This window comes from Plectropomus leopardus, chromosome 2 (assembly GCF_008729295.1).
Source record: "Plectropomus leopardus isolate mb chromosome 2, YSFRI_Pleo_2.0, whole genome shotgun sequence".
In the NCBI taxonomy this organism is placed as follows: Eukaryota; Metazoa; Chordata; class Actinopteri; order Perciformes; family Serranidae; genus Plectropomus; species Plectropomus leopardus.
The window spans coordinates 15940452-15964851 of NC_056464.1; the positions used below are offsets into that span (position 1 = coordinate 15940452).

A 24400-nucleotide genomic window follows, 5' to 3' on the forward strand; every position below is an offset into this window, starting at 1 on the left:
GTAAACAAATGTTTATGATACTTGTATACTTATGATACTTTATGATACTGTTTATGATACACGTTTTGTTCAGCCATAAAATCTTCACTAATAAATACTCCTTTCAGGATTTTTGAAGCCTAAATGCAATCGCCAGAAGTAAGAAGCTATTGCTAGGCTAAACCGAACTAAACCACAGTCGCGTCGCCACTGCTACGAGACTTTAAAGCCATGTTCAACGTGGTTCAGCGTGATGATGTTCTGTAGTCTCGTTCAGCCACTTGCTAGCAACTGTGTTTTCTAAGACATAAAAGATTCAGTTTGCAAGTTCGGTATTTACTGATGCATTTTATGTTGTAGAACAAAATGTGAAAGTCCTCTTCAGCTTGTGTGAACCATCTACCTTTTTTAAGACTTCTAACCAAAAACCCATTAAAAAAACCCTGACTTTGGTGGTGCTGAAATGCTAATTTCCAGGTCTTAGGACTCATTACTGGGGTTTCCTATAGGGTGAAAGTAGAGCCAGTAGTATCTCATAAATATATAGATCATTCAGTCAAACAGCTGCATAAATCTGTTGACTAATTAATCAGTCAGTTTGACTAAACCCAAACCCTTTTCTTGAGCATCAGATAAAGTGTGAAATAGATGAGATGTTGGGGTCATATGTTGAATATAATCCAATCTGATTTATCTGTGCTTCAGTTGGAAAATAAATGTAACACTTTTGCAGAATGAATGTATGTGTTTAGTGGGTCTAAGAATGAACTGAACTTTGTCCACATGACACACACTTAACTTTTTTGCTTTTACCCCTATTGCACATGCAGACACACACACATACACACACATGCTCACACCTCAGTTTCTCCCCTGTCAGTGGCGGTGAGGGATATTAATTGCTGTATGCTGGTTGACTAATGGGCCTTAAATGCCTGTGGTTCTGCTTGGTTTCAGCCGCTGCTTTCTTTGTCACCTACGAATGCACAAAATCCCTGCTCGGTGCTGGTGGAGTGGCAGCAGCACCACACGTGGCGCCTATCACTCACATGCTGGCCGCCTCCCTGGGAGAAATAGTAAGTCACTCTCACAACTTTTGCCTCGTCCAATTTTGACTTTGTACATCTCTTTCACTCTGCCTGTACTCTGTAAATCTTGCTTATTTGTGTAGGCCCCAAATCATTATCAGAAATCCAGATGTCTTATGCACTTGTTGCTCATCAATGTACTTGTTTTTTCCTCTTGGTGTGTTTCCCACCACATTAAGTCCAAAATGAACACCACCAGCGTGTATGTTGCCTTTCAGATTGCACAAACTATGCAAGGGGGCAGTGGGGGGTGATGGGAGGGTGAGTATGCGGTTTTGGCTGTAGGCCCCAGGGTCCAGCTGGAAAAGTTAAGGGGGCTTCCTCGGGACTGTCCGAGCATTTCCCCCCCAAATAAGATCTCATTACTGCCTATTTACTCATCTACTTTCCCAGCTCAGGCCCCCAGAGTCTGCCAATTTAGTCCGGGAAATCGGCCTTGAAACCAACGAGGAGCAGTGCAATTTCCTCAGTCCATCCCGTCCCAATCACTCGCAGTGAACCGCAGACTGTGAGCCATATGGGGGTCCATGCGTATTCACAGTGGCATGAAGAGAGGAAGAGGGATGGGGGGTATGGAAAGAGGAATGTCTCTCTGCTATACCACGGTGGCTTTCTTCAAAATGCCAGGTTTTTAGTATTCATTGCTTTTGGATGGATGTAATTTAGCCAAGTTTCGCATGTTTATGAAATGGGATTATTCCACATGGGAGGGTGTTCATTGACTTTATCTGTGCCTCTGCTTCTCACGGCGTTGAGAAGAGAGCACGCGTTACTCTTACATTAGCACAAATTCAATAAAAGTTGTTTTTATCCTCTTTTATCAGTGTAACAGTTATTACAGATGCAGTAGGAGGACAGCTATTAACAATCTGTTCACTTTTTGTCTATGGTACACAGTGCAGATGAGTGTGAAAGGTGAGGCTGAGGTTGCGGCTACCTTTAACCCCTTCCCCGCTGTTCTGGATTTGAGCACATCAAAGGCACAAATCCTCGGAGTGGAGCTGAGCAGAGCAGTATCCCACTGCATTCTGGCAACTGGATACGTCTTGTTCAAAGAGAGTAATCTTCGGGCTTAGCCATGAAAGGCCTACCCTAGTGCTGCCCTGAGTGCTATGCAGGGCCTAAACGCCCGCGCTATGATGCAATCGCTGCCATATGATTCTGTGCCTCCTCAGTCCCTGCTAATGATTTTTAATTAAAAGTTACTGAACGGAGGTTCTTACATAAGCTCGACTGAGTTTTTAAGACAGGTGGCTGCAACGATCTTGCCGCGTATGCTTAGTGCTGAAACAATGTAGCTGATTGATCGATTAGTAGATTTAAAGAAAATGAATAGAATCAGTGTAGTTTCCTGCTTGTCTGTGTTTTATATCATTGTAACTTTTACTTTATATCTAATAGTTAAGTTTACTCAAAATTTAGCTGTATTTACTTGATTTTCTGAAGTTGTTGTAACTTAACTGAATTAAAGCTGCTCAGTTCAGTGCGTGTATTCTACAGGTTTAAGCCACGATTACTCCATTAGTACTTCCCTTACTCTGAAAGACGACAGGCATCTCACCTGCTGCCTTCTCTTCATCTACTTTACTTAGAGTTTTTTTTTTATTTTTCAGCGCTTACTGTATTTTTGTGGCAGACAACTTCATTTAGCAGTTTAAGTTTTCTCATTTGGCTTTTTTTTAAAACCACACAGGCACAAAGACACAATGAGCTCAGTCCAAATTTGAATTGTGGACCATATTATCAACATGAAAGCAAAGTCATTATGTTTTGTCCTCCACTCTGTGTGATATGATGTGCTCTGCCAGTATAAGATGGGGTCACTGGTTTCCATCATGTTTTCTCTGTTGCTCTTCCACCTGCTCGTCTCTCTCTCGCTGGGAGCAGCTGGGCAGGCTTTGACACACAGGGACTTAAAGAAGAAGCAACTTGTTATTTGGTCCTTTTCTGACTTTCCCATTCCACCCCTTCATCAGAACATGATCCTTTTCCCAGGAGTCCATTTAGTTGTGTTTTACCAACTGTTTCCACTCAGCAACATTCACAACAGAAGCTTTATGGGACTTATTGCTTTGCTAATCCTATCCCCAAGCCTCCCTCTATGGATGATGCGCTTGACTTGGCACAAACTTACTAGATGTGGACTTCAGTCAGAGTGTATTATGATCATACCAGAGGGAGTTGGAGCCCAGAATGTATTCTGCATTAAGTATGAGAGGGGAATAAAAAGAAAGGAGAGAGAACAGTTATACACATTTAAATTGGAGCAATTCTTATCTTTATCGTCGAGCCTTCGGCCTAACAGATGTTCATCCAGGGAGGAGGGGTGGTTAGGCTTATACAGTAAAAACAAGTCTCATCACGGTAATCCCTGTAAGTGAAATACTTTTGAGTATTAGAACTTACAGAAATCACAATTTTAAAGTTCTTTAGATTCTCGAGCCACAACTTCTTATTTCCACTGACGATTGTCACTTTTTTTTTCTTGATTAATCGATTAGTTGTTTGATAAATGTCCGAAAGTGGTGAAAATGTTAATCAGTGTTTCCTAGAGCCCAATATTATGTTTTGAAATGTCTTGATTTGCCAAAAACTCAAAGATGTTCCATTTACTTTCATAAAGGAGTAAAAAAAATCACATTTAAAGAGCTGAAATCAGTGAATTTCAATGTTTTTCCTGTAAAAAAAAAAAAAAAAGACTCAAACCAATTAATATATCAGTTGATTAATTTAAAAGTTGACTCTTAATCGATTAATTGATGAATCATTCCAGCTCTATTTGATTCAACATTATAGGTGGTGGAAATATGTAGTTTTAAGAATACAGATATAAAGCAAAAAATTACTACAGGTGTTTGATGGTGCATGGTCTGAAAATAAGGATGCAGCGATCCAAAGCTGATATCGGATTTGGCCGAAATCGTCTCAAATAGCTGGGTCAGGTATTGGTGACTCTGCTCATTTCAATTATGTTTACAGTTTCATCTGCTATATCATTTGTTATTGGCATTTAAATTCCTATTTGAACTAAATGTTAAGAAATAATTTTGATTCCTATTTACTTTGCATGCTCATTATTTCATTTGTTTGCACTAGTATGTAAGTATGTTATATAATGTTTACTTTTTTTGCCATTTTATGCATTTGTATTGTTTTTTACTGGATTTTTGAACACTGTTTAAGTTTTGACCAATTTGTTGCTGCTTTTATAAGATTGACACCTGATTTTTAATTCATGTTAATTTGAAATATTCTTTTTAATCAAGTTCCTGCAGCACAATTTATCGTCACAGTTTACTTTACAAAGGAAGGAAAGCAGCGCTCATGTCAATCCTAAAGTTGCCGTACACATATAACAACAATCCCAATCATTTTCCACACAGTGAGACATACAGCTCATTAATTAAAGACTGGAATCAGATCAGTACTTGTTATCAGCTGAAGCCCGGGTATTGAGACTAGAAAAAAACGTATTGGTGCATCCCTACTTCAGATGTCATTACTAATATTTATAACTACGTAATGCAGGGCTTAACCTCTAAACAGAATCAGGACAGGCGGAGAAAGGATAGGACAGAGAGGAGGACAGTCATAAGCTGGAGAGAGACAGAACCAGAGAGGGTCAAGACAATGAGAGAAATCTCCCCCCGCCAGAGGCGTCCCGGTGTTTGTGTGACTGCAGTGGTGGGACGCTCCCATAAAGAATGTGTAAGCTGATGGCGTCTGTCAGGCTCTAGCAGGCTGTTATCCAGCCATTAGATCAGATTTATCTTCATTCCCATTCGCTCGACGTCTGCCCTGAAAGCTCATTTGTCAAGGCCAGGCAGTGAGTTTCTCTCGCATCTATAAACCCCACCACCTCGCCACCACATGTCTGTGGGAGGATGTACTGGAAAATACAGTGTGACATGACAAGATGGGGGGACAGCGAGAAGGAGGGTGCGGGAGGGAGGAGTTTTGGGGGTAGAAACTGGCAGCCACTTAACTTGGCACTGAGAAATAATCCATGCATCGCCTTTGAGCAGCGCCACGCTCTGTGATTTATTGGCTGTTGTTTCAAAGTTGGAGACACTCAGTGTCCTCATCTCTTCCCCTTTTTCTTCATGACCTTTTTTCTTCCATCTCTTCCTTCCTTCCTTCCTTCCTTTGTCGACCCATATTTCAGTCTTTCACTTTGCTATAAAATGCATCATAGGGCTGGGCGTGTGATCAAAATCGTTTAAGTCGTGGGATTGTCTACACAGGCTTTAGAATATTGTATTTAATATGACATTGAGTTTGAAGGTACTGTTTTTCCACCATAGATCAGGGTACAAAGGTTTTAGAGCATGTTTAGTCCCACTTATTGTATCATGACTAAAAGAGACCAAAGCTGAAACATGATAAACATTTCCTATCACAATTTTAGTGACTGAAACTGTCCTGATTATCAGTATTACCAAGGAATTGTTCAGAAAAGCACCGATAAACGCACTGAATTAATTTCACAGCATTTTACATCGAAATCTCAACCAAAAATTGCTGAACTTGTTTTGCATAAACATTATTAAATATCATTGCCAATACCTTTTGTAAACACATGAAAACCATATAAAATGTACATTAATGGTAAAGATAACCTGTCTTTGAAATGCCATTAGTGAGTGTATCACTGTAGGTGAGGTACCAGTATCATCACTGGGTTTGAGTTGAGTTTTTAAATAAAATAAAACTTTGAAAGGTAATACGAACCATCAGGGAATTTACTGCAATTTATTGTGAAATAGGTAATCAATTTATCCGTTACAGAGACATGATGAGTAAGAGATGGACATTTTTCTGCGGGAGTTCTTATACCTCAGCGCTGGCGACTGCCATGGGTGAAGACATTATGTTTTCACATTGTCCGTCTCATCTATGTTTTCACAGACGTGAATGTAAACTGTAAGTGCAACTTGAAAGATTCACAGGGGCATACAACTGTGAGGCAGTAATTGTCGTTTTGTTCATATTTGTTTGTATTTTTCAAGGCATTTTCAGAATTTAGCTAAAGTAAAGGGTTGTTGTTTTCTGTTGTCTCTTTGTGGCTACAGCAGTTCATTTATGGCAAATTATTTTTGTAATGAATGCAGTATATTTTACAATTTTTTTTGACAAATAAATCCTAAAATGTGAGGCCAATAACAGTGGTTACAGCCTGTTTGGTTTTCATACCTGACGTCTCTTCATTGTGCCAATTGGTAATCTTTTTCCTGATTGACTGACCACTGAGTCCTGAGCTGTAAAAGAGAGATGTAGCAAAGGACGGGAGGACGGAGGCAAGTAATGACTCAATCTGTGGATTGATTCGCTGGCTATGCCCATAATGTGCTGTGAGTCTCTGCTAATTTCCCATTTCTTACTGTGGTTCGCCCACGATTGAGCGCCGGGCTTCTTACCTTGTTGTTTGGCGGCCAGTGCTGGAAATTGAAAACACGCTCTGTCATTTGGATTAACAACAACAACAGGCCAAGGGAAACTGAGAGGCTCCAATCACAGGCAGGCAGCCTCCTAATTAACGCTGCTTGACGAATCCAACAGCTTGTAAATAAAGATGAATGGTAGCAGGAATTTAAAAGACTGCCAATGGGTTTATAATAAGTTTACATGCCAGAGGGAAGCATTGAGAATGAAGGGCGAGCAAAGTAGGAGAAGAAACAGACGTCTATCATCCTGCCAGCCTTCCACCTACAGCCCTCCCCGAAACGTGAGGAAACAAACCTGACTTGTAATGAAGGACACCTACTTAAATCTTTCTTTTGTTTGTTCTTTCTTTCAAAATGTGGTGAAGTCCCTCCTAACACAGGATATGACTCCATTATTCTTTTAAGCTCCAGCCACATTTTATCATGCCCTAATTCATCACCATTGTTCTCACATTTTCTGCTCTTTTCCGAGATCTGAAATGGCCTCACAGGCTGCACACTATATCTTCTATCCACTCCACATCATTCTCCCCACCCCTAGGCGTGCAAATTACTCCCAAATAAACAATGTCCCTAATTTATTTGGTATAATCTCTGGCTCATTCTGCCTCCCCCTCTGCAGTGACAGGAGAGGAAAGGCCGTCTCAACTCCAGGCCCCCCATCCAATTACGTCAGTAATTACTTGTCATAGCCACTTTCTTTCTATTTAGCTGCCTTATTCTGGCCCTTTGGAGAATTGGTTTGGGGAAAACATGATGTACAATGTATTAGAAATGGTAACTTGACCAAAGGGAGGGCAAATGAGATCTCTGAGACGGATTCAGCCAGTTTAGTTATTGCAGGGAGGTAAGGCAGGTGGGTGTGCAGCCACTTGGTGGTACTATTGCACCACGGTTAGGCTGCAGCTAACCTATGGTCATACACACCTGAAATACCAATAAGAACTGCTGTGAATTCTTCATAGACACTCATTGAAGTCTTTTGTTTTTGTTCGTATGTACTGAAATGAGGTTTAAATTGCTTATTGTGTGTTGAAAAGAGGAAGAACTGGCATCTGTCTGCAGAAAAAGTGATGCAGGGAAGGTCAAAACAAATATTTTTTTACAGAGGCAGAACTATGCATGTACATATTCACTTGTTTTGTTTGTAAAGTCTTCTGCAGTTCAGTCTGTGATTTCACTTGACTTCCAGGATTGCTGACTTATCCCTTGTCCTTTTGTGCTCCACATATATTCACGTTCTTGCTCATAAGGTGTCCTTGGTGTCTGGCAGGGGAGACGAGTGGCTGACAGACGTGAGCCCTCTAACAGCTGTCGGGGTAGCCTTCTCCCCCTCACAGAGTGCGGCAGAAGAGCCTTATCCCCCAGGGCCCCTCACCTCTAAAACTTCTGATGGATATGGATAGCCGAATGCAGAATGAGCAAAACAGGAATGGGTGCATTTTATCTTTATTGCAGTGCCTATATCACTCTTTCTCTTTGCTCCTCTTCCCACATCACGTTGCTGTGGCGAGGGTGGCACCGGCAGACTGGCGTCTGTATGACCAAGGGGAGTCACAGCAAGGGGGTGGCTCACCAATCTCTCTGTAAGATTGCTTGCCGTTAGCCGGTATTTCTGCTCCAATGCAGGATAAATAGGAAATCAAGTCGCCAGGTGGGCAGCTGTGCCTGCCTGCCTGCCTTTAGGGCGATGGGAGTTATGAAGCATAAATATTCATGTCTATCTTCACTTGCTGTTGGCAGTCCATATTTTTGTTGACATATGGTGGATGGGTTGGAACTTGTAGCGGGGAGTGTGGTTACTGAGGTGTGCGTGTGTGTCTGGATCCATCAGTGTGTTTGATGGAAGCGCATGTTCTTTGGACACAGATACACAGTCAGCCTGTTGACCTTTTTACCTGTTGCTCAGGTGTCATGTCTGCTGTGTGTATGAGTTTGTTAATTGGCAAGATTGACGCAAACTAAAGCACTCGTTAGCCTGCCAGCTCGATGCGATTGCTCTCCTCAGGCCGTGGCCACCTGCCACATAGAAAGATACACAGTATCATGTGCAGCAAAAAGGCACCTGGGCGAACGGTGTTCAGAGCCCTGTAAAAGGAAATAAAGTACCGTAGATTGTGATTTTATATTTTCAGGTAACCATTGAACAGTATCTGGCCAGTCATGTTTAAACATGCTCTTTCCATCCTGTAGGTGGCATGTCTAATCCGGGTGCCCACAGAGGTGGTCAAACAGAGGACCCAGGCTTCACCCTCATCCACCACCTACCACATGCTGCTGGCTACACTCAGAGAAGAGGTACACAGCATTAAAAGGCACCTTCTCGACCCTGGTTTATTACAGCTTTGACCTTTTTTTGTAGTTTTGGCCATCTTATCTATCAGTGATTGTAACCAAGTCTCAAGTCTTTGTACTCAAGTCCCAAGTCAAGTCCCAAGTCCTAAACTTAGGGTTTTGATACCTAAACAAGCCTTAATGCACTTTTCAAAAAAAGTAATGCTAATACTGGGGCGACCTCTAGCTCAGCGAGTAGAGTGTGCACCACATATGGCCTAGGCTTCTGCACCGGCATGGGTTTGAATCCAGCCTGTGGCCCTTTGGAGCGTGTCACTTCCCTTCTCTCTCCCACCTTTCCTATCAATAAAGGGAAAAATGACCCAAAAACTCAAACTTATAATAAAATTGTAAAAAAGTAAAGCTATTATAGAATTAAAAGAAATTAATGAATGCTTTTAAATGTTGCATTTAGCTTATTAAACAATTACTTAGCTGTTTAGCTAACATTTGCTAAGAATTAGCTTGCTGCTCAGTTTTAATATTAGCTTCAACCTATTGTTCTTTGTGCAGCTTCACATGTTAAACTAAGCTGAAAGTTGTGTGGCATCTCTTTTTTTGACCTGCATGTTTTGCATACCACATTTTATTTTTTGTACGTGAACTTTATCTTTGGGCTTGTGGGAAGGTATCAAGTATTTGTACGTCAAAAGCCTCAAGTTCTTGTGAAGTCATGAGACGTTTTAGTCCAAGTGAAGTTACAAGTATTTCATGATTTTCTCAAGTCGGATCTTAAGTCATCCAGTTTGTGACTCGCTTCTGACTTGAGTCCAGGCATGTGACTCGAGTCCACACCTGTGATACAACACTGCTCAGAATATAGTAATTGTTTAGATTTTGGAGTGCAGTCACCTTAATAAACCTAACCCAAACCCCAACACAAAATACTAAAGGCTAGAGTATGCTCAAAAAAGAACTAGTTCATAATTCAACCATGTTTAACTATGTCTGAAAGTGTTAATAGCTGTTCTCAAGGGCCACATTAATTCAGTTATAGGAATAACATTGCACACTTTTTGAACAATCTTTCTTTTGTTTATACTCAGTTTTACACATAAAAAGTAAATCAGATAGTTGGTTTTTGAAAGTTACCGACTTTGTCAGATGCTGCTGACTCAGTCCGACATTGGAACGGTGGGATAGGGATTTCAGAGGCTGTTAGACCATCTGACAAGTACTTTGATTGGAGCATGCAGAGACCCTACCCCTAACCAAGCTCTTACTTTAATATATACAAATTCTTCATAAACACTAGAGAAATATTGGCCAAAGCTATGGAATAAGTACTAAGTTGTAATAAACTTGATTTTTTTTTTGTCCATTTTAAGATTTAATAGATTAATTTGAATGGTCATTGTTGTGAGATACCCGGCTTCTTGTGAAACAATTACTTTGTAATACTTTGTTTGTGCTGTTAAGTAAACATTTATGATTTCTTCGAGGAAAATATTTTTTTTAAATCAAATCAATGATTCGTCTGTGATTGTAATAAATGTGTGTCTGTGAACACTGTCTCCTCTCTGAGCAGGGTGTACGAGGCTTGTACAGAGGATATGGGAGCACGGTTCTCAGAGAGGTAGGATTAATTCAGTTTTTCTCTCTCTCACATCTTCATTCTTTTATCTCAGTTAGTCTGTCTGCCATCTACCGCTGATAGTGATCACAACCTAAATGACTGATAATACCAGTTATGTTCCAGGCAATTACTAAGCACATCTTACAGATTCTATTGAAATCAATTCAAAGCGTTTTTTACCAAAGACAATTACGAGACTTCTTGAAGGCTCTGTAGTGAATTCTTTTTGATAGGCTGGACGAATATTGAGGCTTTCCACTCTTCTGATTGCAGATGTTTTAATTTCTCTCGGGTTTTACTGAGGTTGGAAATATTGATTTACAGTTTTTTTTTTTTTTTCCATCTCATTCAATTACTTGTGCAAGATGCTGTCCTTCCTACTCGAAGTACATCTGATTAATTAATGCAATTAGTTGCGTTTTAAATGCAAAACAAAACATGGATGGATGCGCACTGGGCTACACTCCCTTGATGGCCGCTCACCTTTTTGTAATGAAAAAGCCGCTCTAGTTCTTTGATTCATGATCTTCTGTTTAATTGCACCTGCAGTGCATGATAACACAAAATGATTGTAGCGAAAGCTGTATAGATCTCTCACTTAGGGCTCTCCCCCGCATGATAAGTTTCAATGCAACTGGAAAGGAAAATGAGAAAGGTAGGCAGAGAGGGAGATGGGAGTATATGAAGGTGACACTTGTCTTTCCATCCTTTTTTTGGGGAGGTGGGTGAAAGTGTAATCTAGTCCCCTCCGCTGTGCTAGCCTGTACTTATTTTCTGCCTCACTAAACTGATGTTATTCACGCAAATTCCATCTGGACAGCCGGGGAAAAAAAGGACAACAAGACACTGTGATTTCTCCGAGGGGCTCTGAATAAATGAATACATTTGGAGGCTGGCGCACGGCCTGTGTGCATACTAACACTGGCAGATGAAACGCAACGGTGGCGGCAGGGATTTGGGGCACGGGAACGGCAAGGGATGCTCCGCGGTGATTCGCTTTGACGTGTGTCAGGAAGGTAATTCATTTTCTCTCGGCCTCCGTCGCTATCAGCCTATCTCCCTCCTTTGGACAAGCGACCCTGTCAAGATAAGTTTGTTTATGTGGTATGGCGTGGCGCCTCCTCCCCTTGCTGGCCCACTAATTGGGGTCCTCTCTGTGCTATATATTCATTAGAGTTCAGAAGGCATTTCTGATGGGCATGATATCACATTAGTGCAGGATGTGTGAGGATCGACCATGGAGGGGAGGCTAGCCTGGACCTGGAAGGTGGAGTGGAGGTGTGACTGATGTGGTGATCCGGTTCACACATCCAGATCATTATACTGACCAGAGCGAGTTTTAAACAGTTATTGTGGGTCTTACACAGTACTCCAACATTAACAATAAGTTTTATTAAAACCTCATATCTGTTCCATTGACTAATAGGCATTACATTCTTTTTCTTTTGCACCACATTAATCTTTGCCGTGGTCTCCCCTCTTCTTAAAAAACTGTCAAATTGTCTGCTGTGTCGGCACCTTTCGGGTTCCAGCCGAATAGAGCATGAAATCAATGAGATTCAGATTGTGGTGAATAAAATTGTGCTGTGAAAAATGACTTTATTCAGCTCTGAAAAAAAAACCCAAGAGCCTATTAATGAACATCAGCAAGACTTTGTTCAGGATTTTAAGTAAGAGTGCACTTGTTTTAAAGGAGCAGTGTGGAGGATTAAGTGGCGTCTATCAGTGAGGATTGCAGATAGCAACCAGCTGGAACTTCTCCCATGTACAAAGTGTGAACTGCTGGTTAGGATTTCTTCAGTTGCCATTGTTTGGGAGGTTTTTAGAGGGAGCTGAATTATGTGCAGAGGTCTTCTGCTCTTTAAAAGAGTAAACCAGGTGATTTAAACAGATGAAAATGCTAAATAAAGCAGTTTCATGCTACAAATCAGTGTTTTTCCAATGCTGTTCGGCTTGATGCAGACGGGTGTTAGCCCAGCACCTGCTGTTGTGTGCTCACTAGGGTTGCAACAGTTTGAGTATTTCACTGTAAAATAACTGTCTCTGAAAATATCACGATTTTGCAATATCACGATATACAGTTTTACTCAATTTCTATTATTATTCTAAGTTACCGTAACCGTAAAAGGAATGAAAACAGAAGTTGTTTGGGTTGAACGAATGCTTTATTGCTATTTGAACTTAAAACCACTTTTTTTTAACGGAAGTATGTGTAAAAAGTCTGACAAATAAAGTAGATATCAACACAGGTGAAATTCTCCAAGAGGTTGCATTTATTTTTTAATATGGTAGACAGGTACTCAGAGTGATAACCGTAAATTTTTATTCCATGGTTTACGATATACCGCTGCAACCCTTGTGCTCACCTTATTTCTCTGATCACTGAAGCTGCAGACATACAGGGGTTTTTTTAGCAGGAGCAGAATTATCAATTCATCTCAATTTTTCATTTCCAAAACAAACAAACCAGGTGATTTAAACTAGTAAAAACACCGTATAAAGCACTTTCAAGTAAAATGGAAAAGAAGTGTTTTTCTGATGCTGTTCGCCTTTTTACAGAGAGGCTGCTTAGTACAGTGGCGGTCGTGAAAGTGTGAACAGCTCTATCTAGAGTCAGTGTTTTGTTTATCCCTCCCTATGTAGATGTAGCAGCTCATTCTATGGCAAATAATTTCAGGTGATAATACACTAAAAAAAACATACTTATTATGTTACTTATTCTGTTTCTGCCATATATCCCCTGAAGTCCCAGATATAAATTGTACATGTTGCCTGGGTGTTAATTTGTATTCACTTTATGAAAACACTGCTAACACAGACTTTATTCATCTGCCTGTCACTTTGACAGGGTCCCCTATTTCAAGCTCAACAGGACACCCAAAGCGTCTTCTTTTGGATAGTACCACCTTTCACCACTAGATGGCATGCTAAGATTATCACTGCCGTAAATGTTTGTGCCAGACTCTCTCTCTCCTCACTCCTCTCCCCACTTTGTCAGTATTCCCCCTCTCTTTTACTGTCTCTCTGCTCCCCGATCACACCAATCCAGTTTATGACATTTATGAGCAGCAGTCACTGCACCGAAAATGATGGCTTTTTTTTTCTTTTTTTCTTTTTAATGGTGAGCCCTGTATTTTTCTGATCTAAAGCGCTTTGAGGTGATCTCAGATTTGATCTGAACTGCTCCAATTTGAGTTTGAGTAATGAGCCTGAGATGGGTTATTAGATAGTAATTTAGTAATGTGGTGGTATGGGGGCTGTTGGGGGGATAGGTGTAAGTGAAGCTGACAGTGTCTGACACAGTCGACTGAAGAGTCTGATACCTCGCCTAGCATACGGCCACACTACATATATCTCTCATACTTCACCCGCTCAGTCTGAAAGCCACTTTATCTAAATCCATTTGAACACTTTTAAGTGGGGAAGCACACAGACAAGGAGGTTAATTGAGCAAGCCAAATGAGACCGAACAGTCTACCGATGAAAAACGTGTTCCTTTTCTTCCCTTCACCGGTGTTATGTGTATTTTTCCTTAGCCAGCCTCTGAATCAGCCTCAAAGTTTCTCCACCCCAGCAGCTGGGAACTGGCAACCTGAGTTACAAGATCTGGCAGTAGGGCTTATGAAACACCTCTCCATCCAGGCTCCTCCCCATCACATTTCTGCTTCCTCTTTATCTTTCTCCTCTTCAATCCCCAGCTGATCCCTTCTCTGCTTCCTCCATCAGGAGGTTTGGCTGTCAGGGAAGACTTGCTCAGTTGAGTTTTAACTATTACCAACAGGCCAAATTGCATCGCTCCAGCTGTAGGATGTCTGCAGTTATGTCCTGTTTCGATCTGATTTTAAGGTTTTTAATAAATTTCAAACTATGTCTGGGGATGACTTTTGATGTGTGGGTAACAAAATAAAGGAAGACCGATGTAAAGTTATTTAGTTAGGCGTTGGGCTGCCACAAGCCCCCAGACCAGCTTCAATGCCGCTCGTCAGATTTTGGCTCTCTACCGAAGGGATGAATGGTATTTTTCCAAAGCATCTCCCCTCATTTGGTGTTAAAGAGCAATGTCTACCACACTTTTGAAAAGGCCATAGCATACAACTCATATCATTTTGATACACATCAAACAAAATTAATCAGTAAATGTTTTCTTAACTGATTGATTGGTCTGTGAAATGTAAAAAAATGGCTATGACAACCTCTCAAAGCATAAACTGACATATACAAACGGTTTGTATTGTTAGATTAGGAGTCCAAAACCTTAAAACATTGTCTTTACTGTCATGGAAGAGCACCACCTTTGTGGTGAGTAGTTGGAACCATTGAATTTTTGGCATTTTGGCTTAATATTAACTTAATATTCAGTCAATTGAAAAGTGCTGGAACTAACTATCATTTTTATTGTTCATTGATATTCTGCAGATTCATTTTGTTGATTCATTGTCGGAACTATACGACATGAGAAAATGGTTAAATATGGCGACCACAACTAAAGGTTTTATATGTGACTTTGAGAGCATTAATGAAGCAGCAAACCACTATTTGATTTGTGAAGAAATAGTGGCGTGATGGCGTCCTGAACAGAGAATGAAGTCACGCTCACTCTATGAGTGTTATAATCTGAGCTTCTCTGTGGTTTGTTGCGGTAAGATGGTCCGGCTTCGTTTTAGTGTGTTTCCCCATGAATAGCTCATCGCTGCCATTTACACTCTTTTGGGATGACGGTTGTGTTGACGTGTAGCACCTGCGCTTTGGTTCCCCTCTGGTTTATAGAATTAGTTGTTGAGTTGTTTGGCACTGTTTATGGAATTAGCACTGTTTGTTGCCAGCCGCCGGCTCAGCCACCTCTATGTTGAGGACCGTGTCCCCACAACTTGTACACCCTGAATTTTGCACAGAGACCCTTTAACTTAAACCCAAGGTGAAGCTGATAAATTGCTTGCTCTGTCTGACTATCAATCCAAACCCTAAAGATATCCAGTTGTCTTTAATGTTCAAAATGGCAACCAATTTTCACATTTTTAAACCTGGAAGCAATAAAATAAAAATGAAAATAACCTCAATAATTGTCAAAATATTTCCCCCGACCCCTACACCTACCATTTCCCTTGTTCTTAACCCCCCCAGCTCAGCTTCAGTCGTGCTGGATCCAGCTTTTTAAAGGTGGTGTATCACAATCACAACCGTGCAACGAGAACTCAGTTGTTGAAGTGTGTGCATTGAATTTTGATGAGTCCATACAGAGCAGTGAGGGTTATTTGCTTCCTCTGCTGGGATGCTCAGGTTGAAACTATATGAACTGGCATGTAGAGGAGAGCAGAGCTGACCCCCACATGGCCCTTTTTTTGGAAAAGCGCCACTTTTCACTGTCTGTGACGCACGTTAAAAAGGGAGAGGTGAGGGGAATCACTCTCATATCCTGTCTTTGTGTGTGCTGATCCACAGAGGCTAATGTTTATACACCCTCATATGAGTAAGACAGAGCAGAAGGAGGGGAGAGAGACATGGCAGGGGAAGCTAAAGTGTTTATTTTTCTCTACATATATAAAGGCAGGGACACGTGTGAAGACGGAGGCTTCCTCCTGCTTTGTGTTTAGAGTTGGTCAGAGCAGCTGCCATTGATCTCTTAGTGCCAGACAGCAAACCAACTCTTCTAAATGGATTCAACGCCTAAAAAAGCTTAACGAGACTGGATTAAATGAGGTGGAAAATGTCACAAGATCACACTTGGAAAAAATAGAAACCAAACCAAGGAAAATCTTAAACTGTCCGTCAAAAATGTAATATTAGGCTTACCAACAAGATGACTGTGTCTTCTTTCATTTTGGACTGTTTGTAACAGCCATTTTCAATTTATAGCTGTTTGCAATTATGCAGTCACAGAATAAGACTTTTATAAGCCTCTGCACACCAGCAGAAGATCTGCCAATGAAATGGAGTTTGGCTCTATTGCTTTCAAAGATGGAGATGCATGTGCTGCTGGTGCTACCTTATCTGTTTACACTGTGATCAACGAGTAGCTTAAGAGTCCTGTTGACCTCTGTAGTTATGACCCTTGACATCACTTGACCTATAGAAGACAAGGCAAGATTATTTATACAGCACATTTCAGCAACAGGGCAATTCAGAGTACTTTACATAAAATGTTAAAAGTACCATGACCATGGGTTTACAAAGAGAAGTGGATGCAGCATTTAATTCCTTATACATGAAGACATGATTTACCTTGTAAGTAACAAGATGTAACCCTTACCCTAATCCCAGCCATAACCGCCTCTCTTTTAGCCTAACCCTTCATAGTTAGCTAAACACTAATTTAGCAGCTTCTGCTTCCAGCCCAAGGAGCAAAGTGGGCTTATTGTAGACGGATGGTGGTTTAGTCATGTTGCTGGTGGGCAGGTTATGTGGCTCCTGCAGCAGCACCTTTATGTACTCTCACTGTGTGGCCCATAGAGCAGGCACTGAAGACTTCCTCTGGCCGAACTGGCTACTTCAAGTTTAGCACTCTGTTAATTTGAATGGGCATAAAGTGATTCAATTGTGCGGGTCATTTTGCAGGGGTTGTAATACTAAAAAAAAAATGTATCCACTGATTTACAGACATCTCTTTCCCCATTTATTTCTATGTGAAATGTTTTTTGGGGCCACATAGTGTCACATGACTGATGGAATTACACTGCCTGTCCACTGCGAAAAGTGGCTTCAAAGCAGGGTTGGAAATTTAACTTTTTTGTCCACCTGCTGAGCTGCTGGATTCCAAAATCTAGCAGGCACTCAATGGATTGCCATTATTTTTTTGGCTTGTGAGTGAAGTGTGGCCACTTGCACATTTTACCAGCATTTGGCTGGTGGCTGGTGCCCGATTCCTGACAAAGTGCAAAACATCATAAAAGCATATTCAAATTAAATCATTTAAAACAGTCATTAAGCAGAACAAGACAGGTAATAAAATATAAGAACAAAAGTTAAAGTGAGAAATGAATTATTATTTGATGTAATTTAAGGCGACGGCAAACAGAAAGGGAGGGTGTGTTTATGTTTGACTGCTTCACTGATAAGGAGAAACAACAGAAGACAGCCATCTTGGTATTTTGAATGTAAGGTCAGGGGCAGTATACAGTTAGATCTGGCATTGAACAGGCAAGTACAATGGTTATTGTCATTTTTGTGTCAGGTTATAGTTTATAGCATTAGTGAGACGGCTGTTGCACTTCATCATACCAGCTGTATTTTATTGATGTTTTCTTTCAATTTATAATAATATCTGATGCAAAATGCTTCATACCGATATGAAAAATGTCTTGACCCTGGGCATACGAATGAAGCCTCAGTCAAGCTCAGAAATATTCTTGCTTGTGTTAAATATTTGATAAATGGTATTATAATGGCTGCAAAATAATTCTCTTCCAACTGTCCATCAGAACTACATGTGCTGTATAAATCAAAATTAACAAGAAAACGACCCATTTTGTAACAGTTTTGTTGCCTTCTTTCATTTTTTCCAGCTTTGGCAGTTACAACATCGCCATGGAAACAGCAGGGTAATATTTTTACTTATGAGTCCAATTGCTTAGTTGGAACTATTTGTTGTATAATACAAGCATATTGATGCACTCCTCAACTGTAAACTTACTTTAAGCAATTCAAAGGCAGCCAAACAGCTATAGAGAGGCCTCAGCCTGATATGAGTTTAAACAGTATTCATTTCTTTGATGAATCACTATCTGTCTACCTTCTTGAGGTACGGAATATCAGTTTTGAATGCCGCCCCCGTTCGAGTTGTTTGCAGGTCGAGTCGACCCTTGTTAGAAGAGTGATGGCCTTCTTAAGCCACGGAGAACGATTCCTCTTTGTCACTGGATGATCTCTATCACTTTACCACACACATCACACCGGGGATTAATGGTTTACTCCTACTGCCACTCTGGATGACGGATGGACAGGCTCCAGTTCACAGTGACTAGCTGCACCTGTCATTCACATTAGTGTAGTTGTGTGAATACAGTTGTATTTTCACTGTTTTTCTGTGCCTCATCATACATCCATGCTGGCCGAAGCACCTATACTCCATCCTCCTCGTACATCCAGTCCCCTTGGGGAGGACATTGGCGCGGTAGCTTTTGCTGCAAATCCGACTAAACCTCGGCAACCTTCCTAAGATCAACACGCGGTCTTATTAATGACTTCTACAGTCGGATGTGCTTAAGGAGTTAGTTGCCGTTCTGTCAGACCCCCACGTGTGCTCTCTGCTCAGTGCCGACTTGGCCGGGGGACAGTGCAGGGCTTTCGGCGGCTCCCTGTTGAGGATGATGCATCGGAAGTCTGTGCCACTGAGAGCCATGGATCACACACTTATGTTAAGTACGTTTGTCCCCATTGAGCTCTTCAATCCACTCAGAGATCCATCATTGTGGCTATAATTTGTAACGCAGGGATTCTCCATGCATTTCTGTGTGGAGACTTATTACCAATACCTGCTGCCAGACATTTTTTTTCAAGGAAAAGAAGACACTGTTGTTTTAGACAGTTATGGTTGTATTTATGCCTCTCTTCTCTGCTGTATGTGTGAGTGCTGTGACAGCCGTGGCCATGTTAGTCAGTGTGCCTCTCTCCGAGTCTTTGGGCTATGTTTGCTTCCCACAACTTTACGCATGTTTGTCTCAATCCGAGCAGAAAACCAGAAAACTGGCGCGCCACATGTGTTTCTAATAACATACAGCTCAGACTGCCTGGCAAGGGACTGGGTGGGAGGGTATTTAACGGAGGGGGGTAGTCGTTTTGGAACAGAGGGGAAAGGGACAGCAGTGGTTTGGATGTCATGTGGAAGGAAATAAGTGTCAAGAGTGTGCTCCTGTGTGTTGGAATCCAGTGCCAGTACCCAAGATTGAGTGTGATGCATTATTCCCCAGATAGCAATACTTGCAAAGTAGATTTTGTTTGAATTGGACACCTGTTCCACTTGAATTTAGCAGCCATTGAATCTGACATAGTACCCTAACTGCCTAAATACTGTAATCCCATCTCAGTCAATCAGCCTATTGTAAAGTCAGTGTAAGAAACCTCTACATGAGTTAAACCCTCAATCAGATCCACTCTAAATAACAGTAACGTCTTATTTTCACTTTATCCTAAAGTGACAGGGGAGAGTGAGAGTTAAGGGAGTGGAAGGAGGATAAATCAGTGCTGTGCAACAGCCAGACACAAGGGGAAGCACCCTGTAATTACTGCACCACTTCCCATCTCCCAAGAAGCAACGATGCAGATCCTTCACTCTCTCCTTTTCTCCCCTCCTCTCCAAAACCAGGCAGTTTCATCTCTCGTGTCTATATATGATAACATCCTGGTTACCTGTGCAAGTAAAGTTCTGAAAGCCTACTCCCGCCTTCTCACAAACAATTCAATGAACTCATTTAAAATGATTGCTACTAAATATTAATTGGACCACAAACCCTTTTTTTATCTAAGAAGTTATCTAATGTCTTTCGTTTCTCTGTAAAACATGACCCCCTGTGAATTTAGTTGGCTTTTGGATCGTAAATGAAAATACCTGTCAGGCAATGAGTTGAATTTTTAAATCACATTATACGATCTGCGGGACTGTTTTGTAGTTTATGAGGGTTTTTTGTTGCATAAGTGCCCTTTTTTCCCTAGACAGCCTCATATGAGACTCTCCAGAGGCAGCACCTGCTCCCCCACCACCCAGCAAGGCATGGGCCTGCCCCCCTTTTCCTCAGTCATGTCCATCATCTTTCTAGCAGCACTCCTTCAGACCCAAAAAGACATTGCTATCTCTGGTTCAAAGAGTGCTCATTAGCAAAATTGGTTCTGATAAGAATAAAAACCTGCATAAAGTTTACTACACAAACCTCTTGTTACCCAAACTGTGCTGGGTTAGGTCCTTGAATTTGAACATTTGGCTTGGTAAGTCCTTAAAAAAGTCATTGAATTTGATGTTTAAGAAGGTGTAAGAACCCTGAAACATGTGGAACAGACCGCCTGAATGTCAAGGGTCACGCTTGCCATGTCACTGCTTAATGTCTAAGGGAGAAAAAGAAATATAAAGTGTCACTTGCACCACGAGCACTCACCTCACTCAACCCCAGCACAGGTTAAGAGTTCAAACAGATTCATAATTCAACACTCATCTAGATTCACAGCTGTCCAAGCTGGAGCTGCTGTTTATGTGAGCCAAAGGGATTACATGGTTGAATATTTGTGCTTGATTACACCACAATAGTAATTCAAACCATGTCAGATTAATGCAAGAATTCTCTTTTTTGTACGTGTTTGGTGCCAACAATGAAAAGGTCTTTTCCAAACAAAGGGGCATTCTTCTTGTAAAAGACCATTGTTAAGCAAAGTAACTCACTCCAGCACATCATACAAACTTATAAGCCACTCGTGACTGGACTTGAGGGATGGTGAAAGATCAGTGAGTCCACCACTTAGGTCTCAGACTGAAATATTTCAAAAGCTATTAGATTGATTGCCATGGAAATTTGTATAGACATTGGATGTGATGCTAACAGTTAGCCCTGTGTGTGTGTGTGTGTGTGTGTGTGTGTGTGTGTGTGTGTGTGTAGGGGATCATTCTATACCCATTCACATTATGGGTATAGAATGAGGTACTTTATTGGTATCACTATCACTTTAAGGGTACTTCTCGTGGTACTGGCATCTTCATTTTACCAGAAAGACCAGTCACTAAAAAATGGCAAACAATAGAACAGTGCTGGAATGAATAGTGAAGTGGATATTAAAGATCAGTCTTAATTAGTGGTGGGCCGTTAACGGCGTGAACGTGCTGCGTTAACGCGCTGCGTTAACGCGGGATTCTTATCGCGCGATAAGGAAATTATCGCGTGATAAACTATTCACTAAGTTGGGTCTATACAGTGAGCAAGGCACCAATTTCACTTTGTTGTTTAAGCGCGGATGTATACCTGGTCGAATTACGCGGAGGGGGCGTGAACAAGGCGGAAGCTGGTCTGCCTGAGTGACTGGAGTGATTGGCTCAAGCCGTGTCACAAAGCTACTGACTGTTAATGGTCTTCTTCATGACCTCTAATGTAGGCCCACAGTTCAGTTAGGGTCATGTTATCAGAGGCTGCGCCCTCTGCTGTTCATTCCAGTTGGCAGGAAAAAGCTTTTTTCCACATGGAGACAGAACATGTGTTCCTAAATGTCTGTGTTTAACAAAATAAAAAAAAGTTAAACACCAAAGTAAATCTTATGGGACATTATTTTTCTTTACCAAATATTATAGTAGAACAGCTTTCTCAAGCAGTTTGTGATGCATTTTCATCATTTAGATAGATAGATATTATTTTGAATGTCTTTGGCAAAATTCAAATCTATAATTTTAATCTAGATTAATCTAGATTAACTACAGGATTGCAGTGAGATTAATCTAGATTAAAAAAATTAATCTATGCCCAGCACTAGTCTTAATATTATACTTGTTTAGCACTTCAGGTTTTTTTTTAAATTTCAGGAGCCTGATGATAAGATATTGGTGGGAGGGCTGTTGCACTTTTTAATGAGAAGAAAATTTTTGTCTCGATGACAAGCTGGAAAACATAAGGCAGTTTAGATGTCCTGTCTATAAAGGGCAAGTGTGCTTCTATTCACTAATGATTGTGCGTCTCAGCATTATGTTGTACAGCCTTTTGTTGAGGCCTGCAGAGGACTGATCAGGCCCATGCAAAGTTTTGTTTGACTAACTCATCTTTCTGTGTGTGCGTTTTCAAAGAGGCTGCGTCACTGCCAGTATACACTTCTCTCAATATGGAGATTTTGTTATTTCCAGCTGTGCGGCTGCTGTTCTTATCTGATTCCCAGCTGATAAGATATGTTTCTGTTAGTGAGAAACATTTCAGTTGGCTGTCAGGCGGTGATCAGTTGGCTGGAATGAATCTGGTCTGTGTTTTATTGCCGTGGGCACCGCTCCCAGAGAACATTGTGTGTGTGTGTGTGTGTGTGTGTGTGTGTGTGTGTGTGTGTGTGTGTGTGTGAGAGAGAGAGAGAGTGTGTGTGTGTGTCTTCACCCCTGCCATATGTGTTTTCATACGGGCATGCGTGTGTGCCATGCTGGAGATATCAAAGCAAGCAGCCTTATTCTGGACTTTCCTCCTAGCTTTACTCTTTTTACGCTCTTTCCTTTAAAGGGAAACTTGGATGTTATTACTGAAGTTTTTTAACTGTCTTGAACGTTACCTGTATTTATGGACATACTGTGCTTTCACCAATTTCTGGCTGCTTCTAACTGTTCATAAAATATCCCACATTCATTGCAAATGCTGCCCTGGCACAGTGGTGCCCATTTACAGTAAACCATTATTAGTATGCAAATATTTTGCTTCACAATTTTGCATGTTACATTTAGTGACATTTACGTGTCTGGATATGGTCAGACCAGCTGGCTGGCATTAGCAGCTAATCTTTGACCACATGTTAGCAGTCGTGTTAGCTCAAGGAATGACTTTTTTTTTTTAACATTGTCAGATGTATGCAAACATGTTTTGTTACTCATTCACTTGTTTCTGTACATCTTTGTTGTGTCTTTCAGTCCCTTTGTGCTGCTATCTGCAGTTTAATCTGACATAAGTATGTAGGCTGTGGTAAAGTTAATGACAACATGATGGGTTGGTTTCGTTGATTAGAACCGTGCATTTCATTTTAGGCCAAGTTATCCCAGCTAGTTTGCTTGCTGCTGGCTCTGTCGGTTTGAATTTTTCAGGTTAGCATTGCTCGTGGCTCACTTAGCTGTGTGCTGCTGTTGATTTTCTGTCGACAAAGGCCTCATGTTGGTTCCCCGCTTTCTGTAGCTTGTATAAATTACTATGTTTCACTGTGTATGTTGTTTGTCTTATAGAAAGATTAAAGTGCCAGTCTTGCACACATTTCAGAAGTCTCTCTGCTCTGCAGTGGCTAAAATGATCAGAAATCGTCCACATTGAACCTAATGTTATGCTGGTTAACATTATTTTGATTGTTTTCTCTAAAGTTTGTGTAAATCTAGGTATTTGTAAGAACAGTTGGAAAAAAAAGACGATGCCTCACTCACTGAGGGGAGCAGCCACAGATGAGAAAGTTGGAGCTTTTTCTTGCATCCACTGACAGTCCTCCAAAAATGTACCTGATGGTACAGCTTTATTTAAGAGAACCACACAGTTTAGTACAGGATCATGACTTCAAATATGAGATAGAGATGAGATAAAAAAAAAAGAGGTCCTCATGGGTCCAAAATAAACCCTAATGAAATTGGGAAATTTGTCACCCGACAAATCTGCTAATTAAAATCTCTAAAAATGCTGTTTTACTGCTAAAACTTTCATCATGTTGGACACATACATTGTTCTTAACAATCTTATTGTATAATATAAAGCTTAATATAATATATAATATAAAGCTTAATGTACAGCTAAAGTTGAAAAATGTTTAAGACCTTCAGTTGAAAAGAATGTTTCCCTTTAAGCTCCAGATTTCTCCAACTAAGAAAGAAGCTGCTCAGGAGCCTCCATGTTTCTCAGCCAGCTGTGTAGCAAAGCTAATGCTGCACCTTCAACCTCTCCCAGGCTTTACACATTTTCTCTCAGTCCACTCTCCCTCGTCTTACTCCGAGCCTCCGCCAGATCTGCAGGCAGCCATACATCTCTCTTCCTGTCAGCAGCTAATTGGCCGAGCCTCAGGGCATCCTGTGTCACACCACACCACCATTTATTGGCCAGTATGCAGTCGACTATTGATGCCATCAGTCAGTGGCAATGACGGGCACAAACTGTCACGTTTTAACCCGATAGCCTTTCTTTGGGTTGATAATAGTGCAATAAATTATATGTTGTTTTGCCTCAAAAATACTAACCACGAGGATGTTTTACGGAGAACTGATATTGATGTTTCACATTTTACATTTTATAATAGCTGAGAATGCTCCTTTAGCTGTTCTTCACGTCCCTTAGAGGCTGTTAGAAAAAGAAGCATCA

At 41.0% G+C, this 24400-nt stretch overlaps 1 protein-coding gene across 1 annotated transcript in view; it reads left to right on the forward strand.

Annotated features, from left to right (window-relative positions):
• Window positions 1-24400, forward strand: part of slc25a26 (solute carrier family 25 member 26) — a 63857-nt gene that overhangs the window by 4320 nt on the left and 35137 nt on the right. The window contains exons 3-5 of the mRNA XM_042511225.1: window positions 937-1055; window positions 8705-8809; window positions 10374-10421. Of these exons, the coding sequence (XP_042367159.1) occupies window positions 937-1055; window positions 8705-8809; window positions 10374-10421 (272 nt within the window). The remainder of the gene's footprint in view (window positions 1-936; window positions 1056-8704; window positions 8810-10373; window positions 10422-24400) is intronic.